Genomic DNA, 23,275 nt, shown 5'->3' with positions numbered 1-23,275 from the left:
TTTATTGAGTGGAGAAATGCAAGGATCAATCCCAAAACTGATTCTATTCAGTATCTTCATAAATGATTTGGATAATAACATAGAGAGTAAATTTATAAAGTTTGTAGATGATACCAAGCAAGGACTGGTTGCAAGGGCTTTGGAGGACAAGATTAAAATTCAAAAGGATTTTAAACTACCTGAAATAAATAGGATGAAATACAGTAAGGACAAATGCAAAGTACTGCATTTAGGAAGGAATGATTAATTGCACAAATACAAAATGGGAAATCAATGCTTAGGAATAAGTGCTACAGAAAAGGATCTGTGGATTATAGTTGCTCATAAACTAAATATGAGTGAAAAAGGTAATCCTGTGGCAAAAAAGTAAATATAATTCTGGGCTATTATAGAAAGTGTGTTGTAAGCAGTGTAGGAGAAGTAATTCTTTGACTCTACTCAGCAATGATAAGGCCTCAACTGGTATATTACTGAGTCCAGATATGGGCACCACATTTTGGGAAAGAGGTGGACCAACTGGAGAAAGACCAAAGACTAGAACTAAAATAATTAAAGGCCTAGAAAACATGACCGATAAAGAAAGATTGAAAAAAAAGTGCTTCTTTAGTCTGGCGAGGAGAAGATTGAGGGGAAACATGGTAATAGTCTTCTAGAATATAAAAACTGTTATAAAGAAGGTGATAAATTGTTCCTTAACCACTGAGGACAAGAACTAATGGGCTTACATTGAAGAAATGGAGATTGATGTCAGGTCTACAATATGGGTCGATGTCAAACTAAGGTACGCAGCTCCAGCTACATGGAGTATAGAGTAGCTGGAGAGTTGACGTACTTTAGTTCAAATGACCACAGTATCCCCTCTGCAGGGGGTCAATGGGAGAAACTCTCTTGTTGACTTCCCCTGCAGAGTATTGGACTCAATGGGAGCATGATCAATGGTTAGACAAGGCCTTAGGTTAGACATTAGGAAAACCTTCCTAACTATAAGGGTAGTTAAACACTGGAATAAATTCCATAAGGAATTCATGGAATCTTTGTTACTGGAGGTTTTTTAAGAACAGTTTAGACAAACACTTGTCAGGCATGGTCTAGATAATACTGAGTCTTGCCTCAGTACAGGGGACTGGACTAAATTACCTATAAAGGTCCTTTCCTGTCGTGCATTTCTAATGTTTTTTTGATTCTGTAATAGGATCTAAAGGTCCTAATCAGGGTCCTACTGTACTGTGAGTTAGCTGGCTCTCAATCTTGAAATAAATATGCTCCTTTTGCAGTTTTAATAACTCTACAAGATTGTCTCTAATGCACAGATCCATGTCCTTTTGGTGTTAATGTCACTTGATTTCATAACCTTCCTTTCTAATATCCTAATACTGCTTCGCAGGGACAAAGTATCAGACTAGATGAACCACTGTTCTCTTCTGGTATAGTACAGGTTACCTTCTTTGAAAGTTAAAATCAGGAAGTAGATATATCTATATCTATCTATATGTACAGATCTCTCAATCAATAGATATAATTGGAATAGGATTGGAGGCTGTTCCTTCTTTACCTAATTGGCCAATTCAGGAATTGAACAAAGAAATAATAAGTTCCATTTTAAACATGTACTCCCATGATGAATAAAAGGAAATTCTGGTGATTTTAAGATCTCTGGAGATAGTGGAAGTGATCAGATAATCAGAGTTTCAGATAAACAAAATTTGGTTTCCAAGAGAATTCTGAATACAGGAGAGGTGTGAAATGAACACAATAAAAGTCTGATGACTGAGTATATATGGATATGGAAATAGTTACCAAATACAGCAAAAGGAGCTCTGTGGCTCATGACGTAGCTAATATCTTACTGGCTGCATAGTGGATAGAACTCCCAGGGAACCTGCCAACAGAGAACTGCTGTCATATGGAGAAGCAACACAAAAAAGTCAAGGACTGAGCATGCTGTTCTGTTGTACTCCGAGTCCCAAATGGGTTAGGCAGTGAGAGACCATTACTAGGAAACAAAAATAAGTCTCCAGTAGAGCAATACGTAATAATAACCACCAGGTCAGTGTTTCTTCTTGTGCAATGGCTGCCTTTTTAAAAGTACCTGTCTTTCGGTAGTAAGTAATAACATTTGCCCATACTGTACTGAGATTAATATAATGTGTTAAAATGTTACCTATTAAATGGCCACTACTGTAAGGCAACAAAAACCTTGCAAATTTGGAGTAAAAAGCTGAGACAATGTACTTGGAAATGACAAAATCTAAAGGGAAGAAATGACAGGAGGAACTTAGGAAAACAGGTCATTAAGCACAGCAAGATCTCAGATGCTCCATGACACAATATCAAACAAGTAGTAGTTTGCATGGATGCGTGTCATGCAAATTTCAAGAGGTATGGAAAGTCATGCTGCTGGTTTTAGGTTAACAGCTGAACTGTTCTGGCACGTCTAACTGCATGCTTGTTTCAAAATAAGATATTCTGGAATAGGTATTCTGAAACAGCTTATTTTGAAATAGCATGTCTACACTGCAGGGAAGCCTCAAAATTAGTCTGAGGCTATGTCTACACTACAGAGTTTTTCCACAATACCAAAGGTATCCCAGAACATTTCTGCCATGTCCAAGGAATGCATCTGCTCTTCTGAAATTGCCAAGTGGAGCACACATGCCTTATTTTGAAATAGCTATTTCACAATAGGTGTTATTTCTCGTTGAATGAGGTTTACAGATTTCGGAATAAGCTATCTGTTATTCTGAATTCATTTCAAAATAATGGAATGGCTGCGTAGACACTCACATTGTTATTTCGAAACAACGCTAGTTAGTTCGAAATAATGGTGCAATGTAGACACATCCTTTGAAAAAAGATGGTGTAACTGGAATGAATAGCTCAAAAACAGGTTGCTGAGATAACTTTTAGATTAATAGTATTTATACCTACTGCAAGCCATAACTAATACTTGCTGGCTACGTCTACACTGGCATGATTTTCCGGAAATGCATTTAACAGAAAAGTTTTCTGTTAAAAGCATTTTCGGAAAAGAGCATCTAGATTGGCACGGAAGCTTTTCCGCAAAAGCATTTTTTGCGGAAAAGCATACGTGCCAACCTAGATGCGCTTTTGCGCAAAAAAGCCCCAATTGCCATTTTAGCCATTGGGGCTTTTTTGCACAAAACAGTACTGTGCTGTCTACACTGGCCCTCTTGCGCAAATGATTTGTGAAAGAGGGCTTTTGCCCAAACAGGAGCAGCACAGTATTTCCACAAGAAAACTGACGATCTTACATGAGATTGTCAGTGTTCTTGCGCAAATTCAAGCGGCCAGTGTAGACAGCTGGCAAGTTTTTCCACAAAGGCAGATGATTTTGCGGAAAAACTTGCCAGTCTAGACACAGCCGCTAAGTTTGGTTGTGTTCCCTTCTCTGATACATCAGAGCCCCTACTATGAAGACGAATCCTATGCTATCAATAATACTGTTTACTTTTAATGTACACTATCAGTAACTAAAACTGTATTCTGTTTTTGACACTGCTTCAGCTGAACAAATTATTGTTTGACACTTAAACATTATGATAAAAGAATAGTGATAAAAGAATAGTGAGCAGAGCACAGGAATAACAGCTAGGCTTTTTTGGATACAAACTGACAACATATACCGGTATCAAATTAAATAATAATTTGCGAGTACTTTCTTTTGGGCTTTCACTGATTCTGGTAAATATAAAAGCATCTTTCTGAGTTGGAATTTATGAAATGCTCCTTTGTAATATTTCTCTGAGGAAACAGCGCACACATAGTGGAACCTCTACATTGCTCGACTTCAGAAAACTTCCAGATTCATTTTCTTCCCTCAATATGGAAAAATCGGACATCGCTGTTTGTCATTCTCACCAGCAGAGGTCTCCCTGTCCCTCGCTCTGGGAAGGAAGTCAGTGACTAACTAACAAGAAATACTTTTACCAGGTTGTACTACTGCGAAAAATAAGGTGGGGGGAAAATGAGCAAGATAATGTGGGATACAGCGGGTTAGACTCTTCCTTTATCTATGCAAAGGTGCAACAAAAAGGGCAAAGTCAATATGGGCACTCAAATGAGATCCTGCCATTGCACAAGAGCATGCTCTAAACATATGAATTTCAAAGGGAATAAGAGGAATAAGAGAAATTATTAAGATAGCAGGGTATGTGTGTAACCCTTCTGCCAGATGGTGCCAGCCACAACCTGGGCAGGGTTAAATATCTGGGAGTTTCTTTTCAATAATACAACACAGAACCAGCTCGAACCCTCTATCCAATGACCTAAAGAAATTACATACCACCCCTTGGTGCTGCTGAGCAACACTACTTCCCCATGCACAAGCACAGGGTCTTAGTGTAGAAAAGAAACTTTTAATGAAAGGAGAGATGCCACCCAACATTAATTAGGGAAAGTGCCAGAGGCAGAATTTATAAACATAAACCTGTGAGTAAGATACCCACCCCAGAGTGCATGGGGCAGTGCCTTCTGCCACATGTTCCTTTGCTGTGCCCCATCTGCTCCCTCACCTTCCCCCACTCAGAGACAATGGATGCCCTTGGTTAGTCAGGGTCAGAAATGCATCCACATGTGTTCACCTCCCATCCAGGGAAGAAATCACCTTTCTTGGTCTGCCATCTGAGCACTTACTCTGGCTGCTCTGCCAGCTGTAGTTCCTCTTTGCTGGATGCCCCATTGGTTGCCATTGCTCATCACCTGTTTGCCCTGCCAGCTGCTCATTCTACTGGCTGCTTTGCCAGTTGCTTGTTCCACCCCACTCTAATTTGCCAGCCACTTATTGGGCAGCTAACTGTCAGTTATCTTTTCCCTACCACTTGCCTCTCTACTGTGACATCTATTGTGGGAGGGATGCCATTTAGCTAGAATGGGGGGACTCTAGTCCCCTTGAAAATTTGAACCTCTGAATTTCATACTTGGGTGCTGAATAAAGCACATGCCTTAGATCCAGAGGCAGCTTTTCATTGCAACATAGCTTGTGCTGCTCCCAGCTTTGCCTGTGGTGCAGGGAGTTTGTTTATAAACAGAGGGAGTCAGGGTGATTAAGATAACAAAAGGTTGATCATTAAATTAATAGAAGGATCATTAGGTGGTCATGAAAACATTGCCAAGAACTCCACTTAAAAGCTAGGGCACAAAGGGTAAGAATAAAAGGTGAGCACGGAGAAAGTTAAATAGTGGTGTGCTCCAAGAGCCTATATTGGGACCACTACTGTTCAACTTCATACATTATTTGGAAATAGGAATAAACAGCGAGATGGCAAAATTTGCAGGTGACACAAAATTACTCAAAATGATTAAGTCCAAAGCTGACTTCAAAGAGTTACAAAGGAATCTTACAAAGCTGGATGATTGGGCAACACAATGGCAATGGGATTCAGTTTTGATAAATGCAAAGTAATACTCATGGTAAATTATAACCCTACCTATACATGCAAAATGATGGGTTTAAATAAGCTGTTACCACTCAAGAAAGAGATCTTGGAGTCATTGTGGATAGTCCTCTAAAAAAATCTGTTCAATGTACAATGGTAAACAAACAAACAAACAAACAAACAAAAAATAATGGAATGTTGGGAATCATTAGGAAAGGAATTGATTATAAGACATAAAATATCATATTGCCTCTCTATAAATTCATGGCATGCCCATATCTTGAATACTACATGCAGATCTGAAAAAAGATATATTGGATTTGGAAAAGGTAGAAAGAAGGGCAACAGAAATTATTAGGGGTAAGAAACAGCTTCCTTATGAGGAGAGAGAAAAAAAGAGTGGAACTTTTCAGTGTGGAAAAGAGATGACTAAAGGAGGGATATATTAGCGGTCTAAAAATCACGAATGGTGGAAATATTATTTACTCCATCATATAAAACAAGAAAGTAATCCAATGAAATTTACAGGCAACAGTTCTAAAACAAACAAATTATTTCTTCACAGTCAACTTGTGGAACTCTTTGCCAGGATATGGTGTTCCAGTAAGAACTAAGTAAGTTCAAGGAGGATAAGTCCAGCAATGGCTATTAGCTAGGATGTGCAGGGATGGTGTTCCTAATCTCTGTTTGCCAGAAGATAGGAATGTGCAACAGGAGATGGATCACTTGATAATTGCCTCTTTTGTTCATTCTTTCTGAAGCACTTGCCATTGGCCACTGTTAGAAGACAGGATGCTGGGCTAGATGAACCATTGGTCTGACCTAGTAAAGCCATTCTGATGTTCTTATCAGAGTTATCTGCTCCCTGCCATAATCCAGAGGTATCTGCTCCCTGCTATAACCCATTGGCCTCCAGTCCACTCTGAGAACTGAGGGCACGTCTAGACCAGTGGTCCCCAACCTTTTGGAACTGCCGGGCACCCGGGGGTGGGGCCGCACATGCGCCACGTGCCCGGGGGCAATGACCCCATGCGCCGCGTGCCAGGGGGGCGACGACCCCACGCGTCGCGCATCCGGAGGCGGTGCCGCCAATTCGCCGCACGCCCGGGGCCGGTGCCCCCCATAGCCGCACGCCCGTGGCCGGTGCTCCCCATGCGCTGTACGCCCAAGTGCAGGGCCGCCCATTCACTGCACACCCAGGGGAGGGGCCGCCCATTTGCTGCACGCCTGGGGCCGGCACTCCCCATGCACTGCGCGCCCGGGGCGGGTGTTCCCCATGCGTTGCGTGCACGGAGGCAGGGCCACCCATGCACCCGGGGCTGGCGCCCCGCATGTGCTGTGCACCCAGGACTGGCACTGGCATGTGCCGTGCGCCCGGAGTGGGGCCGGCCCCAAGCACTTGGTGGGCACACGTGAGTGTCGTGGCGGGCGCCATGACACTCGCGGGCACCACGTTGGGAACCACTGGTCTAGACTATGTTTTATTTTCAAAAGAGTCTTTTGAAAGTGAAAGTAGTCTGGACTATTTTAGGGGAAAAAAAACCTTTTTCAAAAAACCGCTCTTTCTTAAAATAGGAGGTTTACGTGTTTTTTCGGAAAAGGTTCTTTTTCTGAAAACCCCCCCCACATCCAGACTACTTTCACTTTCGAAAGACCCACTTTCGAAAAAGCGATCAGAAGAAGATATGAAAAACTCCAACTGAGGCCCAATCAGTGCAGAGTAGAGCGGAAGAATGACTTCTCGTGTTTTGCTCACACACTCTTGTTAATGTGTCAGCAAGAGTTACCTTGTCTTGGAGCACTTGATTCCTGAAAGTGGTAGTAATAAATGACACCCCAAAAGTGTTTACTGTTGGGCCAGCCCCACATAAGGGACCTTACTTCCCTGGATGAATTTGGATAGGGTTAGGGTTAGGATTATAGGATTCTTTCACTGGCTGCATCTTCTGCTGCAATGATTTTCTGGCATACTGAAGAAGCACTGAACAGGATGCTGCCTTAATTCTCTACATTTTGACCCCAAGAAATTCACAGGGTCTGAGACATTAGAATAAAAATAACCTCCGCTGCAAGATCTGTTAACATTGTGCAAACCATGCCACCCCAATGGGACTTTCATTAGTGTAACCAGAACAAAGTTGGTTTCCATGACAACAGATTTTTATAGAAATGGTTTTTGCTTTGTTTTTTGTAAACTGAAAGAAAATCAGTAAAGAGATAAATAGACTGTCCTCCATTTCTTGAAAAGCAAAAACAGATGTAGAATTAATTTTTTTAGCAGGAAGTAGTCCATGAAACAGTAATTGTAGAAGGAAGCCAATTACTAGCTTTGAGGGAAGAACACAGGATCAATATTTATATTTCGATTACACAACAGTGAATTTTAATTTTACTGTTCCTAAGATTGGAATGACTAAACTTTTTAGGAACCCTAAATTGTTCAAACACATGCCTTTTAAGCACCAGATAAGAAACATCTTTCCCCACAATACAAATTTGGAGAGTTTGGATAAAAATTGGATCAGGAACTAGATGCATGCAGAGAGAGATACTGAAATAGACAAAATGCTGATTTTCAGAAATACCAACTCTGGTTTGCTATAGAGCTGATGGGATTATCTAATGCCATTTATAATAGAAGCAGTAAGCAGTTGAGTCATCCATACTGTGTCTATTAAGATCCTTCTTCCTCCTTCAGGACTTCTCAGCACGATCCTGTATGGAGTCACGAGTAAATATGTTCTGGCGTAAATATGTTCTGGCGTAGGGAGAATGAGTCTGTACTTTGATCTACTTTCCTCTGCCTCTATCTAGCTAATTCCAAGTTGCTAGTGTTCTAGCTGGTAACAAAAAGTATCATTGTAAGTGCCTCACAGAACATGATGCAGTTAAACCAGGCAGTGCAGCATTCTGATCAGCAAAAAAAATGATAGTGAAATAGTTTTATTGTAAGAAGCAAAAATAAGCATCTGGACTTTGAACTCCAGGTTTCAAACCCAATGCGGAGTCTGACTTTCTATGCATTGCACATTCTCACTTTGAATTCTCAGGCTCAAGGCTGCTGAAGCTGAAGAGGTTGCATTAAATCATATGTAACACATATTAGCAAGATAGGGAAGAATGATAGCTTTTCTATCTCCCCCCTCTGGTTTGGCCCATGTATTTCTGCAGGAAATGCATTCTTTATGACTGCCTCACCACTTCCCTCAATGGGAGAAATTAGTAACACCTCCTCTTGCACTCTCTCACCAACTTCCTTAAATGCTCTCTCTCTTACTTACTTACAGGCAATCTAGCAAGCACCCTGTTAGATTCCAAATTCCTCTCTACCCTCTAATACATCTCTCCAAATTTCAGAGATGTCTTTGGCAAAGAAATATATTTGCTAAAATATTTAGTATGTCTTGGAGTTAGTGGCTAACAATTTTCTAGAACTGCTCATTTTTCAAAGCTCTGACCCCTCAAGCAGATCCTTTGGAGTGGCTGCACAATACTGTACTCTGCACAAAGTGCAGCCTATTAGGGTATGTCTACACTGCCACCCTAGTTCGAACTAGGGTGGCTAATGTAGGCATTCAAAGTTGCAAATGAAGCCCGGGATATAAATATCCCGGGCTTCATTTGCATCTTGCTGGGCGCCGCCATTTTTAAATCCCCCTTAGTGCGGACTCCGTGCCCGCGGCTACACTAATTTGAACTACCGGTACACCTCGTTAGAGAGCCTAATTCAAACTACCTACTCCATGCTGCGTGTAGCCGCGGGCACGGAGTCCGCACTAAGGAGGATTTTAAAATGGCGGCACCCGGCAAGATGCAAATGAAGCCCAGGATATTTAAATCCCAGGCTTCATTTGCAACTTCAAATGCCTACATTAGCCACCCTAGTTTAAACTAGGGTGGCAGTGTAGACATACCCTTAGAGTCTTGTGTTGCCAATCCTCCAGGTTGTCCTGGTGTCGCCAGAAATTAAAACTTAATCATTAAGTAAAGATTATGTCATGTGATGATACCTCCAGGAATAAGTCCAACCAAAACTGGCAACTCTATTAGAGACAATTACAGGAGTCATTTATACACATGGGGCTCGTCTACACTGGCCCCTTTTCCGGAAGGGGCATGTAAATTTCACCTATCGTAGTAGGGAAATCCGCGGGGGATTTAAATATCCCCCGCGGCATTTAAATAAAAATGTCCGCCGCTTTTTTCCGGCTTTTAAAAAAGCCGGAAAAGAGCGTCTACACTGGCCCCGATCCTCCGGAAAAAGCGCCCTTTTCCGGAGGCTCTTATTCCTACTTCAAAGCTTTTTAAAAGCCGGAAAAAAGTGGCGGACATTTTTATTTAAATGCCGCGGGGGATATTTAAATCCCCCGCGGATTTCCCTACTACGATAGGTGAAATTTACATGCCCCTTCCGGAAAAGGGGCCAGTGTAGACGTAGCCATGGAGCCAAACTCCAAGATGGGTGATACATATGAATCTGCTTACGTTGATTCAGACTCCCTGGCTTTCAGGTTGCCTCATACATACATACATCCACTCTACCAATGTCTGAGGGAACCTGAGTTGGTCTCAATTGCACTGATGAACCAGCAGATGGTAAAAATTACAATACTCCTCACCCTACCTTCTGAATATTCAGTGTATAACTTATACCAGCTCCGTCTTCTTAAATGTGGACAGAATAGGTGTAAGTAAATATGAAGAAATCTACCTGAATACAGTGGGGTCTCATATGCAGGAATGTGGAACAGAGAGCAGAATTTGTTCCAGGGAATTTGGCCTGTTATGTCCTCAAAGAGATCAATAGTTCTCTACCTTGGGCACCCTCAGCCTGCTAGGCTAGCTGAGCTATTCCTTCCCATTTTTTGTATACACATATGCTACCTGTACCCAAGACAACTGTTCTGGGTATGGATAATAATAACACAGAGAGGGAAAAATCACACAAGGAAACACACTAACCTCATTCACATACACAGAGAAGGCAGAGATAAATGACAGTTCAGGCTAACAAAAGCATATTTAGACTTTCTGAAACTGCAGCTAAATACCTGCATAATGCAGTCTATCTGTAGCAGATAGATTGCATTCTGCACTATTAACAGGGTCCGACTGATACCACTGACTCCAAAGAGATGCTGCTGCTTAGCTTAGTTTAACACAAGGCTGGAACCAAAGCTCCACATAGTTATTATAGCAGTATGTTAAATTAACAGGAAACTTGGAAATGGCAGAGGTGCTTAATGACTTCTTTGTTTCGGTCTTCACCAAGAAGTCTGATGATGAAGGAATGCCTAACATAGTGAATACTAGTGAGAATAGGGTAGGTTTAGAAGATAAAATAAAAAAGAATAAGTTAAAAATTAGTTAGAAAATTTAGATGTCTGCAAGTCACCAGGGCCTGATGAAATGCATCCTAGAATATTCAAGCAGCTGATAAAGGAGGTAGCTGAGTCTTTAGCTATCATCTTTGAAAAATCATGGAAGACAAGAGAGATTCCAGAAGACTGGAAAAGGGCAAATATAGTGCCCATAGATAAAAAGGGAAATAAGAGCAACCCAGGAAACTACAGACCAGTCAGTTTAACTTCTATGCCAGGAAAGATAATGGATCAAGTAATTAAGGAATACTTCTGTAAACATCTGGAGTATAATAAAGGTGATAAATAATAGCCAGCATGGATTTGTAAAGAACAAATCATGTCAAACCAATCTGATAGCTTTCTTTGATAGGATAACGAGTCTTGTGGATAAGAGAGAAGCAATGGATATGATACACCTAGATTTTAGCAAAGCATTTGATACAGTCTCGCATGATATTCTTATCAATAAAGTAGGCAAAGCCAACTTAGATGGGGCTACTATAAGGTGGATGCATAACAGGCTGGATAACCATTCTCAGAGAGTAGTTATTAACGGTTCACAATCCTGCTGGAAAGGTATAATAAGTGGGTTTCCACAGGGGTCTGTTTTGGGACCGGTTCTGTTGAATATCTTCATCAACGATTTAGATATCAGCATAGAGAATACACTTATTAAGTTTTCAGATGATACCAAACTGAGAGGGGTTGCAACTGCTTTGGGGGATAGGGTCATCATTCAAAATGATCTGGACAAATTGGAGAAATGGTTTCAGGTAAACAGGATGAAGTTTAATAAAGACAAATGCAAAGTACTCCAATTAGGAAGGAACAATCAGTTTCACACCTACAGAATGGGAAGCAACTATCTAGGAAGGAGTACTGTAGAAAGGGATCTAGGGGTCATAGTAGACGACAGGCTAAATATGAGTCAACAGTGTGACGCTGTTGCAAAAAAAGCAAACATGATTCTGGGATGCATTAACAGGAGTGTTGTGAGCAAGACACAAGAAGTCATTCTTCCGCTCTACTCTGTGCTGATTAGGCCTCATTTGGAGTACTGTGTCCAGTTCTGGGCACCAAATTTCAAGAAAGATGTAGAGAAGTTGGAGAATGTCTAGAGAAGAGCAACAAGAATGGTTAAAGGTCTAGAGAACATGACCTATGAAGGAAGACTGAAAGAATAGAGTTTGTTTAGTTTGGAAAGGAGAAGACTGAGAGGGGACATGATAGTAGTTTTCAGATATCTAAAAGGGTGTCACAAGGAGGAGGGAGAAAAATTGTTCTCCTTGGGCTCTGAGGATAGGAAAAGAAGCAGTGGGTTTAAACTGCAGCAAGGGAGGTTTAGGTTGGACATTAGGAAAAACTTCTTAACTGTCAGGATGGTTAAACACTGCAATAAGTGCCTAGGAAATTTGTGGAATCTCCATCTCTGGAGATATTTAAGAGCAGTTTGGGTAGACATCTATTGTTGTAGACCAGGGCTACTCAACTTTGCAAGCCCTAGGGGCCACAGTGATACTCACAGCACAAGCCGAAGGCTGCAACTTAAGTGTGGTTGCATGTACATGCAAATACATATGCAAATATTTGCAAATAGCTTCTTTCACACTGACAGGCATGAATGCAAAGATGAAGGCAAGACTACACAACACACAGGCCCCATTAAAGTCAGTTCTGCTGATATTAATAAAATGCAATATTTACCCAATTTCCACCTATATGACAGCAACTTTTGCAATTACGGTCCAGGAATTTAACTGCTAAAACAAATATCAACAGAAGACTAATATACTGACTACTTTTTATTATAGCTCTCACCCGCGGGCCGCATGCTGAGCCCTGCATAAACCCAAACTGCACCACAGGCCATGTGTTGAGTAACCCTGGTCAAGATGGTGCTGTGTATTGCTGAGAGGGCAGGGGACTGGAGTTGAGGCCCCCTTGAGGTCCCTTCCAGTTCCAGTGTTCTATGATCCTAAGCCAAAGTCACAATACTACTGCCCAGCATCATAACTAGGGGTTTTTTGTGTGTGTCCTGGGCAAAAAAATTAATTATGTGCCCCCCTTCCTTCAAATTAAAAAATGTCTCTAGTTTACTAATTTTTATTTATCTTTACTTCAAGAAAAATCTGCAAAAATTATTAATTTATATAGTAATATAACAAAAATATATTTTCAATATTAGGCACATATTTTACATAGAACATTTTAAAATAACCACCAATAAATAAAAAGTGATTCTTAAAAATATAAATAAAGGAACATATAATGAATGACAAAATAATTCGAATACTTATTATAAAATTACTTTACATGGCTTTAGTGTAGCAAACTCATCAATTATATAATTGAAATCTATTATTTGGGATATTTCATGCTTGATGGAGAGAATTGACAGCCCTGATAACCTCTGCTGGCCAATACTAGAATGTAAGTAATTTTCTATTAGCATTAGCTTACTGAAGCTTCATTCATTGCTAGCCATAGTTACTGGCAAAGTGAGGAATATCCTAAGAGTAATTGATAAATTTGATCCTGTGCCAAGCGTCAGCACTAAAATACTTTTAATACTTTGATGTAGCATTGAGCACAGTGGTAGCATATTCACATATACATGGATTGAAAAACCACTGAGTCCAATGTGAACTGTTTTCTGGGTTCAAGATTGGTAGCGCTGTAAATGCTCAACATGTGCAATGCTCCATGTAAATTCAGCTCGAAGTGAAGTAAGCTGAAGCCTGATGCCTTTCAAGACTTTATACATCTTTCAGCATACCTGTTTTGTTTCATGTCAGGCCTCACAACAGGCTAGTTTAAACTGGGACTTGGGTTAGCACACACCACGCTCTTTACTTTTGCAGCTTACTATTTTTACTTATTGCGTCTTTATGGCCCTGATTATGATAAGACTGGGGTGAGTGCTCCACATGCCCCGCCCTTGTTACAGTACTGCTACTGCCACTTATTTGGCTCCACTTGGTCTCCATCCATCAGAATATTCTCCTTGACAAAATACATAATAATCTCATTTAAAATCAACTAGTTGTGTGAAAACTCCCTGACATGAAAACAGCTGATATGGTGCCTTTCTGCTTGCTGATGCAGTAATCCTGTTGAATGATGACTTATCTGCAGCAATACCAATCACCTTTTTTTTTGTTACTAGATATTGTAGCGCTTCATTTTCTTCTTGGATCATAGTGTACTCTTGGATATTTTCATTGTGTATGCATTACTTTCTAAGAAAGATCAGTTCCTGGAAGTGATATATTTTTCTACCTGGTTTCAAGTAAAACCCTCTTGCCTGTTGGTGGGAGAATGGGAAATTTACAGATCTGAAAATATATACTTTAATCAGGCATTTTGCCTGTCATAGAATAATGTTGTCTCCTGCTACCACCTTTAAAACATTATTAGATCACTGAACCTTTACTGTTGGTGATTCAATAGGGGGAAGGTTTCTCTCTGAATCAATTCTGATTCGATACCCCAGCAAAATGCTAGGGAGCATTTTGTTGTTGGAGGTTCTTTATTTTAGAAGGAGAGGTAAAACCAAGGTATAGATCACTTGTGGTCCAAGATTCCATGACCACTTTTACAGGAGTAGGGTGATAATCACAGCTCTTGGGCAAAGTCCACCAGAGATAATGACAAGCAGCTTTCCTAAATTCTCTCTGTAAAGCCCAAGCTTGTGAGACCTTATTCCTGCAAACAGCTTTTATTCTTGTGAACAGTCTAATTGACTTCAGTGAAACTATTCATGTGAATAAGGGCAGCAAGATCAGATCTCTACTATGGACTTGATCCTTTGCTCACTGAAACCAAAGTAGAAAGGAGGAGCAATCATTAAGTATTACATTAGATACAGTGAAGTATAAGAAATGGATTCTATTAAGTGGTTCTAACAAAGTCACAGACTACTGCAATGGAGCATAGACAGATGATGATGTCCCTAGTACTGATCGAGCTGTAAGAGACAATTCCCCCTGTTGTCTGTAGTACTGAGAGGTGGAATAACAGAGATGAAGGGGAAATACTAGATGCAGAAAAACCAAAAATGTCCAACATACCTTGCAGCTTCAGAATATCGTTCCAACCATCTAAATACAGCAGCTTGACGAAGATGGTTCCGGAAATAGGCTGGGTTCAAAATAATGCTCCTTTGAAATATAAAAGAGATGCTCAAGTTAAACCTCAAATTGTTACACTATTAAAAGATCATTAATATCAGACTATGAATAAGGCACATGCCGTACACAGTTTCTATACACAATTCAAAATCTACCTCCCAAAACCCAATAATGAATTATCACTTTCTCTCCCTTGACAGTGAAGATGGATGAACAGGCATTATTAAAATGTCTATTAAAGTTGTATCATAAATGCAATTTCATTTATAGCTTTGCCTATTATTACAGAAACAGTTATTAAAGTCTCGGTGAGTGCATGTTATACTGCATTTAGCTAGCATATAACACCAGCAAAGATACCACTTATTATTGCAGAACTTCCTTTGTTAACTGTCATCTATACTTCGGATCTGATGATAATCTTACATGATTATCTTAAAGGAATTATTCACACATAACTAATTAAAAAGAATCTTAAAAGCCAGTGAGCTTGCTTCCAAAATTGTAACAAAGGATATTCCCACACAGGTTGGATTTGTGTGGGCGAATCCTTGTACTTTTCCCAGTCCCATTGACTTCACTGAATGCAGGTACCCTCACAAATGGATCCAGTTGCAGAAGTAGAGCCTATGTCAATAAGAGGAAAATTAGTACACACTATACTATTAGTCTAGACTAGGGTCTCTCAAACTTCATCGTACTGGTACCCCCCTCTGACAACAAAAATTATTACATGACTTCAGGAGGGCATCCTAAAGCCTCACCACTCTGGTTGAAGAGAGCAGGGAAGACAAAGCCAAAACCCAAGGACTTCAGCCTCATGTAGGGAGCTTGTAAGTAGAGCCCTACCAGCCAGGGCACAAGATCTCAGTAGTCTTTGGCTTTGGCCCAAGGTGGTAGGGCTCAGGGTTTAGCCCCAGGTCCCAGCAAGTCTAAGCCAGCACTAGTAACCCTACGAAAACTGGGCCATGACCTTCTTTGGGGTCCCAACCTACAATCTGATAACTGCTGATCTAGACAGACAGTGTGTTTCTGATGCAAGCAGGGGTCAGCGATCCAGGATGCATCTGGATCCTACCTCTGCTTTTCTGACATTACAATTTCATGACCAGAAGGGACTGAGACATTAGAGTCATGAGGGCAGTACAAGGAGTTATCTAGAATACAGCACTCAAGCCTCTTCAGTAATTTGAAATATTAATTATAATTTAGCTGTGGTGAATGAGCATCTTTTTAAAAGGCTTGTCACTATTAACAATATTTGACTGATATTACATCAGATACTATATTTTCCAACCAAAGACTGGAGAATTTGGAAGTTCAGAAAACTCTGAGGCACACTAAAAACTAGTTGATTCAAAAAGCAGTCCACAAGGACTTCAAATATTATTGACATTTAATGATCAGTATGCCCAAGGCATTAACACTTTAACAAACTGAAGGATAACTGGAACTGCAGCAAGAGATTTTAAAGGAGATTATTGCTGTTATAAACTGTAGTCAACAGTTGATAATAGCAACATCGATTTTTTTTTCAAGTTATCGGCTCTACCACAGCTAAGCAACAGCAATGAAAAAAATCAATAATTTCCTGGTAGTTAGCAGCACATTTTCTACAAGTCTTAGAGCAGGATGTACTCAAATAGGTTTATAATAAAAACAGAATTGTAGCAGAATCTCAAAGAATTAGATTTCAGCTCTCCTTTTTCATCCTGATTCATTCCTAATCTTAAGAAGATCAACTTCTTCTAGCTATAAACACTAAACTGAAAATTTTTTTACAGAATTCTTCAATACCTACAAATATCCCACTCATTTGCTAGAAGCAGAGGCCTAAAATCTACTTTTGATTATTTGATAGTTCAGCCGAATGATGCTATTTCTTCAGAGACATGTACACTCCAGGCATTCCCAATTCTGGGGATTTACATATATCAGCTGTTTGACATCGCAATACAGACAGCTACAGTTTAACTATATTTTTTTAGATTAATTATTATTCATGCATTGTGATGAACTTTAAAGTGGGTAAAGATGGCCTATTACAGAGATTATATTACCTCCAGATTAGAGAAGCCACTTTTGGTGAAAAAGCAAAAACAAGAGTGTGAAAGAGTGGCCATATAAAGGAAAATGAATGATACAAACAGAGGTTCAGAAGAAAAGCCACATCCCAGGAAGCCCACCCATGAAACAAGAGCAGATTGGCAATGTGGGAACCTGCTAGGCTGTGAACATGAGAACAAGTCCCTGTTCCAATATCTCTGTCCAGCCATGAACAGTAGTATATGACACTAGGCCAATTACCCAAAAATTTAGGAGGACTCTGTACAATGACAAGTGCTAAAAGAAAAAAAGACTTGAGGAAGATCCAGCAGTGAAGGCGATTCGGGAGTCAAATTTCGTCTTGTGTAGCCTCAAGGTTTACCTCACTTAGAAACTACTTGCTAACAAAATCAGATATAAAATACAAAAGTGTCACAACACACAATTATCGAAAAAATTGCTTTCTCATTTTGATGATAAAATTATAAAATAAATCAATTGAAATATAAATATTGTTCAGTGGGGAGTATATTTCAGTGGGGAGTATATAAAGCTGTATAAATAAGTCATTGTATGAAATTTCTGTTTGCATTGACATTGTTAGAGCTTTTTATGTGGCCTATTGTAAAATTAGGCAACTATCTAGATGAATTGATATGCCCCCAGACCTCTGTGCACCCCCAGGCAGACCCATCAAAGAGGGTGAGGAAAGGGTGTAGTTGCCTTCTGTCACTGCAAATTAAAAGAGCCTGGGACCTAGGCCACCACTGCTGCTGCTACTATGGCAACAGCAATGGTCAGAACCCCAAACCCTTAAATTGCAACCAAACCCCAGGCAATGTTGAAGAGCTGGCTGGAGGAGGCTAGCCCTGCCCCTTTTGTCTGAGCCCCACCCCTTCTAGAGGCCCCAGAGCCACCCCACCACCTTGCCCAAGGCCTAGTGAAGTCTGTCAGCCACCCTGCCCCCAGGGGTTCATGTGCTACAATGTTTCTGTTTTGTAGGGAAAAGTATCACTCGTCACTAGGTGCAAAGCTTTCACCAAAGTTTTACTGATGTACTTTTTGGGGAGACATCATGAGGAAAAATGAATTTTAATAAAAACTTTCTTAAGCTACAACTATTTCTTGATTCACAGACAAAAGACGTTTTAAATGGAAACACCACAAGTAAAAACCCTGTGTCTGATTACTAGTGTGCTTCCTAGGCTTTCCCTCCAACATCTCCCCACAACTAGACTAAAGTAAACATGAAATAGATTTTCATTTATTTTTCATCTTCTGTGTAATCCACAGACTAGCCAGTAAATGCCTGTCCTAAATCATTTGGTCAGTTTTCCTCAACAAAACAACTTTTAAGTGATACAGTATATCAACCTGGTTTTTGACATTTTCATTTTTTCATCTTGACATCTTCCCTTAGAAAATAATACAAGGTTTGTCCTATTATCTTTTCTTCAAGTTCTAAGAGGGTAAAAAGAAAAGAAATCAAGACATCAGCTTTCTCCCACCAGTGTCATCTGGCACATGAATTAAAGGTACACATATTTGACCATAGTTTGCTACTTTTGGTTGTCTTTCCACCTGACTGATCAACTCCATAAACACCAGATGCAGAAAGAAAAGCAAGTTGCTGTATAAAAATTGATTTCTGGAACACTTCAGTCTCACTGTTCCTTTTTCCATCTTTTTATTGCAGTGTTTTCCATCTTTTTAATGCAATGTTTCCCAACTGCAATGAGATTTAGCTTTATCAATCTAATTAACACAAAAAGGAATATCTTAGCTACATTCCAAGACATTGTATTTAGTTCACCTTTGTAGACCAAGAAAATGAAAAGTCCAGGAAATGTCTCTATAGATGAAGGATACAACTAAACAAATGTATTTCACTGACTTAGTTCCTGTGATCATGTCCCTCTCTAATGTCTAATGTTAGGCACAATAAAACTAAAATCTGGCTTTTACTTAGAAGATAACATAGTGATTTCTTCAACTGAAGTGGTGTAGGTTGTGCTTTTGGGCTTGAAGTTGCAGGATTTCTCCCAATTGACAAATGTGGTGTCTGCATCTGCATGTAACACAGCTTTAACTTATTGTACAAACATTTGCTTTAACATTTTCAATTGATAGAGATGCTTACAGGTAATTACCCAGGTGTACAGAATTCAATGTTAGATGCAATATTGATTTACACAAGCGGATAGGTATAGCTATTATGACATTGTCAACACAAGTAGATAGATGTTTGATGCAGCAATGTTATGCACTAGTAGGAACATACATCACTGATATACCATAAGTATACAAATTCAGTCACTGAACATTATGTGTAGAATTATGATACATAATTTATGTGAAGTAATGCACCAGATAATATTAAACAGAATGGACCAGATCCTCAGTGAATGTAAATTGGCGTGGTTCCATTGTTTTCCGTAGTTATAAATTCAGTATGTAGATGAGCTTGACAAGTTCTGATTATTATACAATTTAATTTTAACTTGTGGCTGTTTTTTCCTTTCTTTCCTGTGTATTACAGGCAGATCATTATCTTAAGACTAATACACATCACTCTAGTCTTAGAGCTATTTAAATCCACCATGTTACAGTCTGTAATTCCAATTCTTTCTAATTATTTACTTGTCCCTTTGGAGGACCTAAGTGCCCTATTCATACCAAGACCATGTTCTGCTAGTGCTATGCAAATACAGAACAAAAAGGCAGGTCCTGCTCTACAAAATGGTAGCCCTATGGCCTAGATCCTAAATCAGCATAACTGTTAAAATCAATAAAACTATCCAACTTTATACCCGCCAATGTTTTGACCCCATCATATTGATTGGATGTGTGTTTAGCTATATCTTGATTCTAGCAATTTCATTTGGGAGAAACAGGCTAGTGGTGCATTTCCTCACACCCATCTTAATATTGTGAACAGGTTTCCTTGTTGGTGCTTGTGACAGGGTGGACTAAGCTCTGAGGTCTCCTCCTGGAGGCCTTGTAGTTTTGCTATACTCTGTCCCAGAGAAGCCATAGAGAAGTCCTCCAGACAGGATAGAGTAGCTGCAGGAGAAATGGCCAATCAGGCACCAGGAAAGCCCTATAAGAGGGGAGCTGTGGGACCAGGGGCAGTTCAGTTCCTCTGGAGACCTCAAGGGATGAAAACTGGGCGACTGGGTAAGCGACAGCACCACAGACAGCTCCGTGTGGTGAGCTTAATGGGATTGATGGTTTGATGGACTATGTTGAGATGCTGTGAGAAACCCCTGAAGTAAGGGCGAGGATGCTTCCTCCAAGAGGGGAAGCCCTAGGGGCACCACTCTCCTTCAGAGTGAAATATAGAGGGCTGAATCACCAAAAAGGCTTTTAAATAGAGAGTGTGCAAGCACACACACTTGACCAGAGGGGGATACCTGTAAGAGGTGAGTGTTGCCCTGTTACAGTGCTGTTTTGAAGATAGGGAGGAATGTCTCCCAGACTACAAAAGTTGGAGTTCTTCCCAAAATTTGTGTCAAAAGTTTTTGAAAGCTTTTATATACAGCCAGTGAATAAACTATCTGGAATATTGGGGTAGGCCCATAAAATGAGTAGAGCTGTGAAAAACTGACAGCATTTCTTCCATGAAATATGGCAATTTAGAAAGAACAGCACAGGGAGAAAATTGGCCCATGTTTGAGTTTATAATAAAATGCATGAAAACTGTTTCACATAATCTGATTTTTTATTCCACGTAGTCCTTGTAATGACCTATTTTCACATAACTTCTTCAGCAGAAGCTGGGCTAATTTTGCTTTTAACTTCTAGAGGAGAGAAGTGTGTGCTTATTTTGCATTGTCAATCTCTTCATGATGGTGAAAAGGTGGTGATATAGGTATCACCAAACAAAAAAATGTGGGAAAGAGAGGACCATTTAAAGCAGTGTTTCTTAAACTTTTTAAGACCAAGGAACACCAAACTATAATTTTTTTTATGAGGAACACCAAGGATTTTTTGTTGAACAAAAAAAGGGGGGAGGGGAAAGTTATTGAGGAAAAAAATTGTCGGTTGCCCTTTTAAGGGCAGCCATTTTGAATTCTGTTGTTCTCTGTGGCACACCTCCGACTGCTTCGCGGCACACCGGTGTACCACGGAACACAGTTTAAGAAACACGGATTAAAGAAATGCATGAGACTCGCAGACCTTCTGAGAGGGATATCAACAAGACATTAAAAAGCTGAAGCTAAAAATCTGGAGGACATATTTCTGTCAGTGATGCATACGTGTTAGCTCTCCAGAAGCTGCATCTGTGAGTGAATGCATGGTGGAGAATGCCTGCTCAGAAGACAATCTAAGATGTCTTTTATGGTAACCTGAACATTACTTTGAAATCATTTCTAACTTAATCTTTACTATAGCTGATCTGACAACTGCTGATATCAGTGGCAGGATTCCCACTGACTTAGATGGGTTTTGGATCATAGCAGTGTTTGTGAGATAATTGTTTCTCCTTATCCCTGTCTGTGACACAACTTGGATTTGTGTAAACAGATTTTTTGTAGTACCGCCTAACTGTGTTAGCTGTGAATATAGTATTTGAAACAGCAGAGGACATTTTTAGCACACAGTCCAAAAAATATTATGAAGCTGCTTTCATGTCTAAACATAATGAAGAGGTTTTTACACTAAGCCTTTCTCATACACATAGGATCTTTTTTTTTCTGACAGGAAAGGGGAATGCATCTTCCATGCTAAACATATTTTTTTCTTTGAATTGCAAACCAAGAGATAAATCTGCCCACCAGCTCTCAATTCATTATCTATGAAGGAGAAGAACAAGGAGAACATTCTCCTTCCATGCTAAATGAAAGGATATTTAGAAAGGCCTTGTTTCAAAGCATCCAGATCAGAGGTCTAAGATATTCATAATATGGGTGGACAGATTCTGCTTTCCCTGTCTTGTTCACATAACACACTGCTAGCTGATTTCCCAACTGTACAAGTGGGGGCATGAGGTTGGAGTGATGTATATTATAACTTATGGCCTTTCCACTAAGCATCAGCATTGGTTTGAATTCCCCTCCTTTTTCCAATTCTACAGGAAGCCTCTGTTCCCATAGATAGCTATTTTTTCTTCCCTTTCATTCCCATTAACTGTATTTCCTTAAGCTGTCACTGTGCTATTTATTATCAATCAGCTATCGCATAACAATTACATAATCAATATACCTCTCCATGAATTGTTCAAGTGGTGTTACAAAAGGTCATATCCTCCACTGAACAGATATAAAGGCACAGGGCAATGAGCCTTAGTAGAAAAGGAACATAGCTTTGCTGAGATTGAAGTCTGCTATGCATACCATTTTCAGATGGGAGATGCAGAATTAGCAGGTGGCAATACCTGCACAATCTGTGGGATGTGAAGGGTTAAAGCCCAGTGTTCTCAGAACATCCAGAGCAACTCCCATCAAGGCAGAAGCAATTCTGGCTTTTATCAGGCATCATTGACACCATTCAGTGAGGGAAACATGACACAAAGGGTGTGTCTAGACTACATGCCTCCTTCGACGGAGGCATGTAGATTAGCCAGATCGGAAGAGGGAAATGAAGCCGCGATTAAAATAATCGCGGCTTCATTTAAATTTAAATGGCTGCCCCGATCTGCCGATCAGCTGTTTGTCGGCAGATCGGGGGAGTCTGGACGCGATGCCCCGACAAAGAAGCCTTTCTTCATCGACACAGGTAAGCTTGGTTTCATGAGGCTTACCTGTGTCGATGAAGAAAGGCTTCTTTGTCGGGGCATCGCGTCCAGACTCCCCCGATCTGCCGACAAACAGCTGATCGGCAGATCGGGGCAGCCATTTAAATTTAAATGAAGCCGCGATTATTTTAATCGCGGCTTCATTTCCCTCTTCCGATCTGGCTAATCTACATGCCTCCGTCGAAGGAGGCATGTAGTCTAGACACACCCAAAGGGTAGTTTTCCCTGGACACCATCTCCTGATCCACACATATGTTGGGGTGACACTAGTGGCTTTTTTGATATGGCACATAGTAAACTTTCCATTCCAGTTAAGCTTTCCTAATGTACCTCATTTTATAGTGAGCATTTCTGTGATTTTTATTCTTCAGTGCTCAGCAAAGGGGAGTATATGGTCATTGCTTGCCTAAGGACTGGCATTTTCTGTACCTCTGTGATACAACATCAGAAGACTTACTGTCATTTCATTGGTTTACATTTTGTTGCTAAACTATCCTACTTTTAAAGGAGTCAGATGATGTCCTGGATTTGTAATCTCTACCATAGTGTCACTGGATAGATTACATCATAAAACAAGGGGGGGGGGGAGAGGAAACAAAACAA

General features: G+C 40.2%; 1 protein-coding gene across 1 annotated transcript in view; it reads right to left on the bottom strand.

Annotated features, from left to right (window-relative positions):
• The window catches only part of SPATA16 (spermatogenesis associated 16), a 162,023-nt gene that overhangs the window by 76,015 nt on the left and 62,733 nt on the right, over positions 1 to 23,275 (bottom strand). The window contains exon 4 of the mRNA XM_025190469.3: positions 14,830 to 14,919. Coding sequence (XP_025046254.3) covers positions 14,830 to 14,919 — 90 coding nt within the window. The remainder of the gene's footprint in view (positions 1 to 14,829; positions 14,920 to 23,275) is intronic.

The sequence above is a fragment of the Pelodiscus sinensis genome, chromosome 10, assembly GCF_052426305.1.
Source record: "Pelodiscus sinensis isolate ZL-2025 chromosome 10, ASM5242630v1, whole genome shotgun sequence".
Classification (NCBI taxonomy): Eukaryota; Metazoa; Chordata; order Testudines; family Trionychidae; genus Pelodiscus; species Pelodiscus sinensis.
The sequence above is the reverse complement of the archived record's forward strand: the minus strand, read 5'-3'. Positions and strand labels throughout refer to the sequence as shown.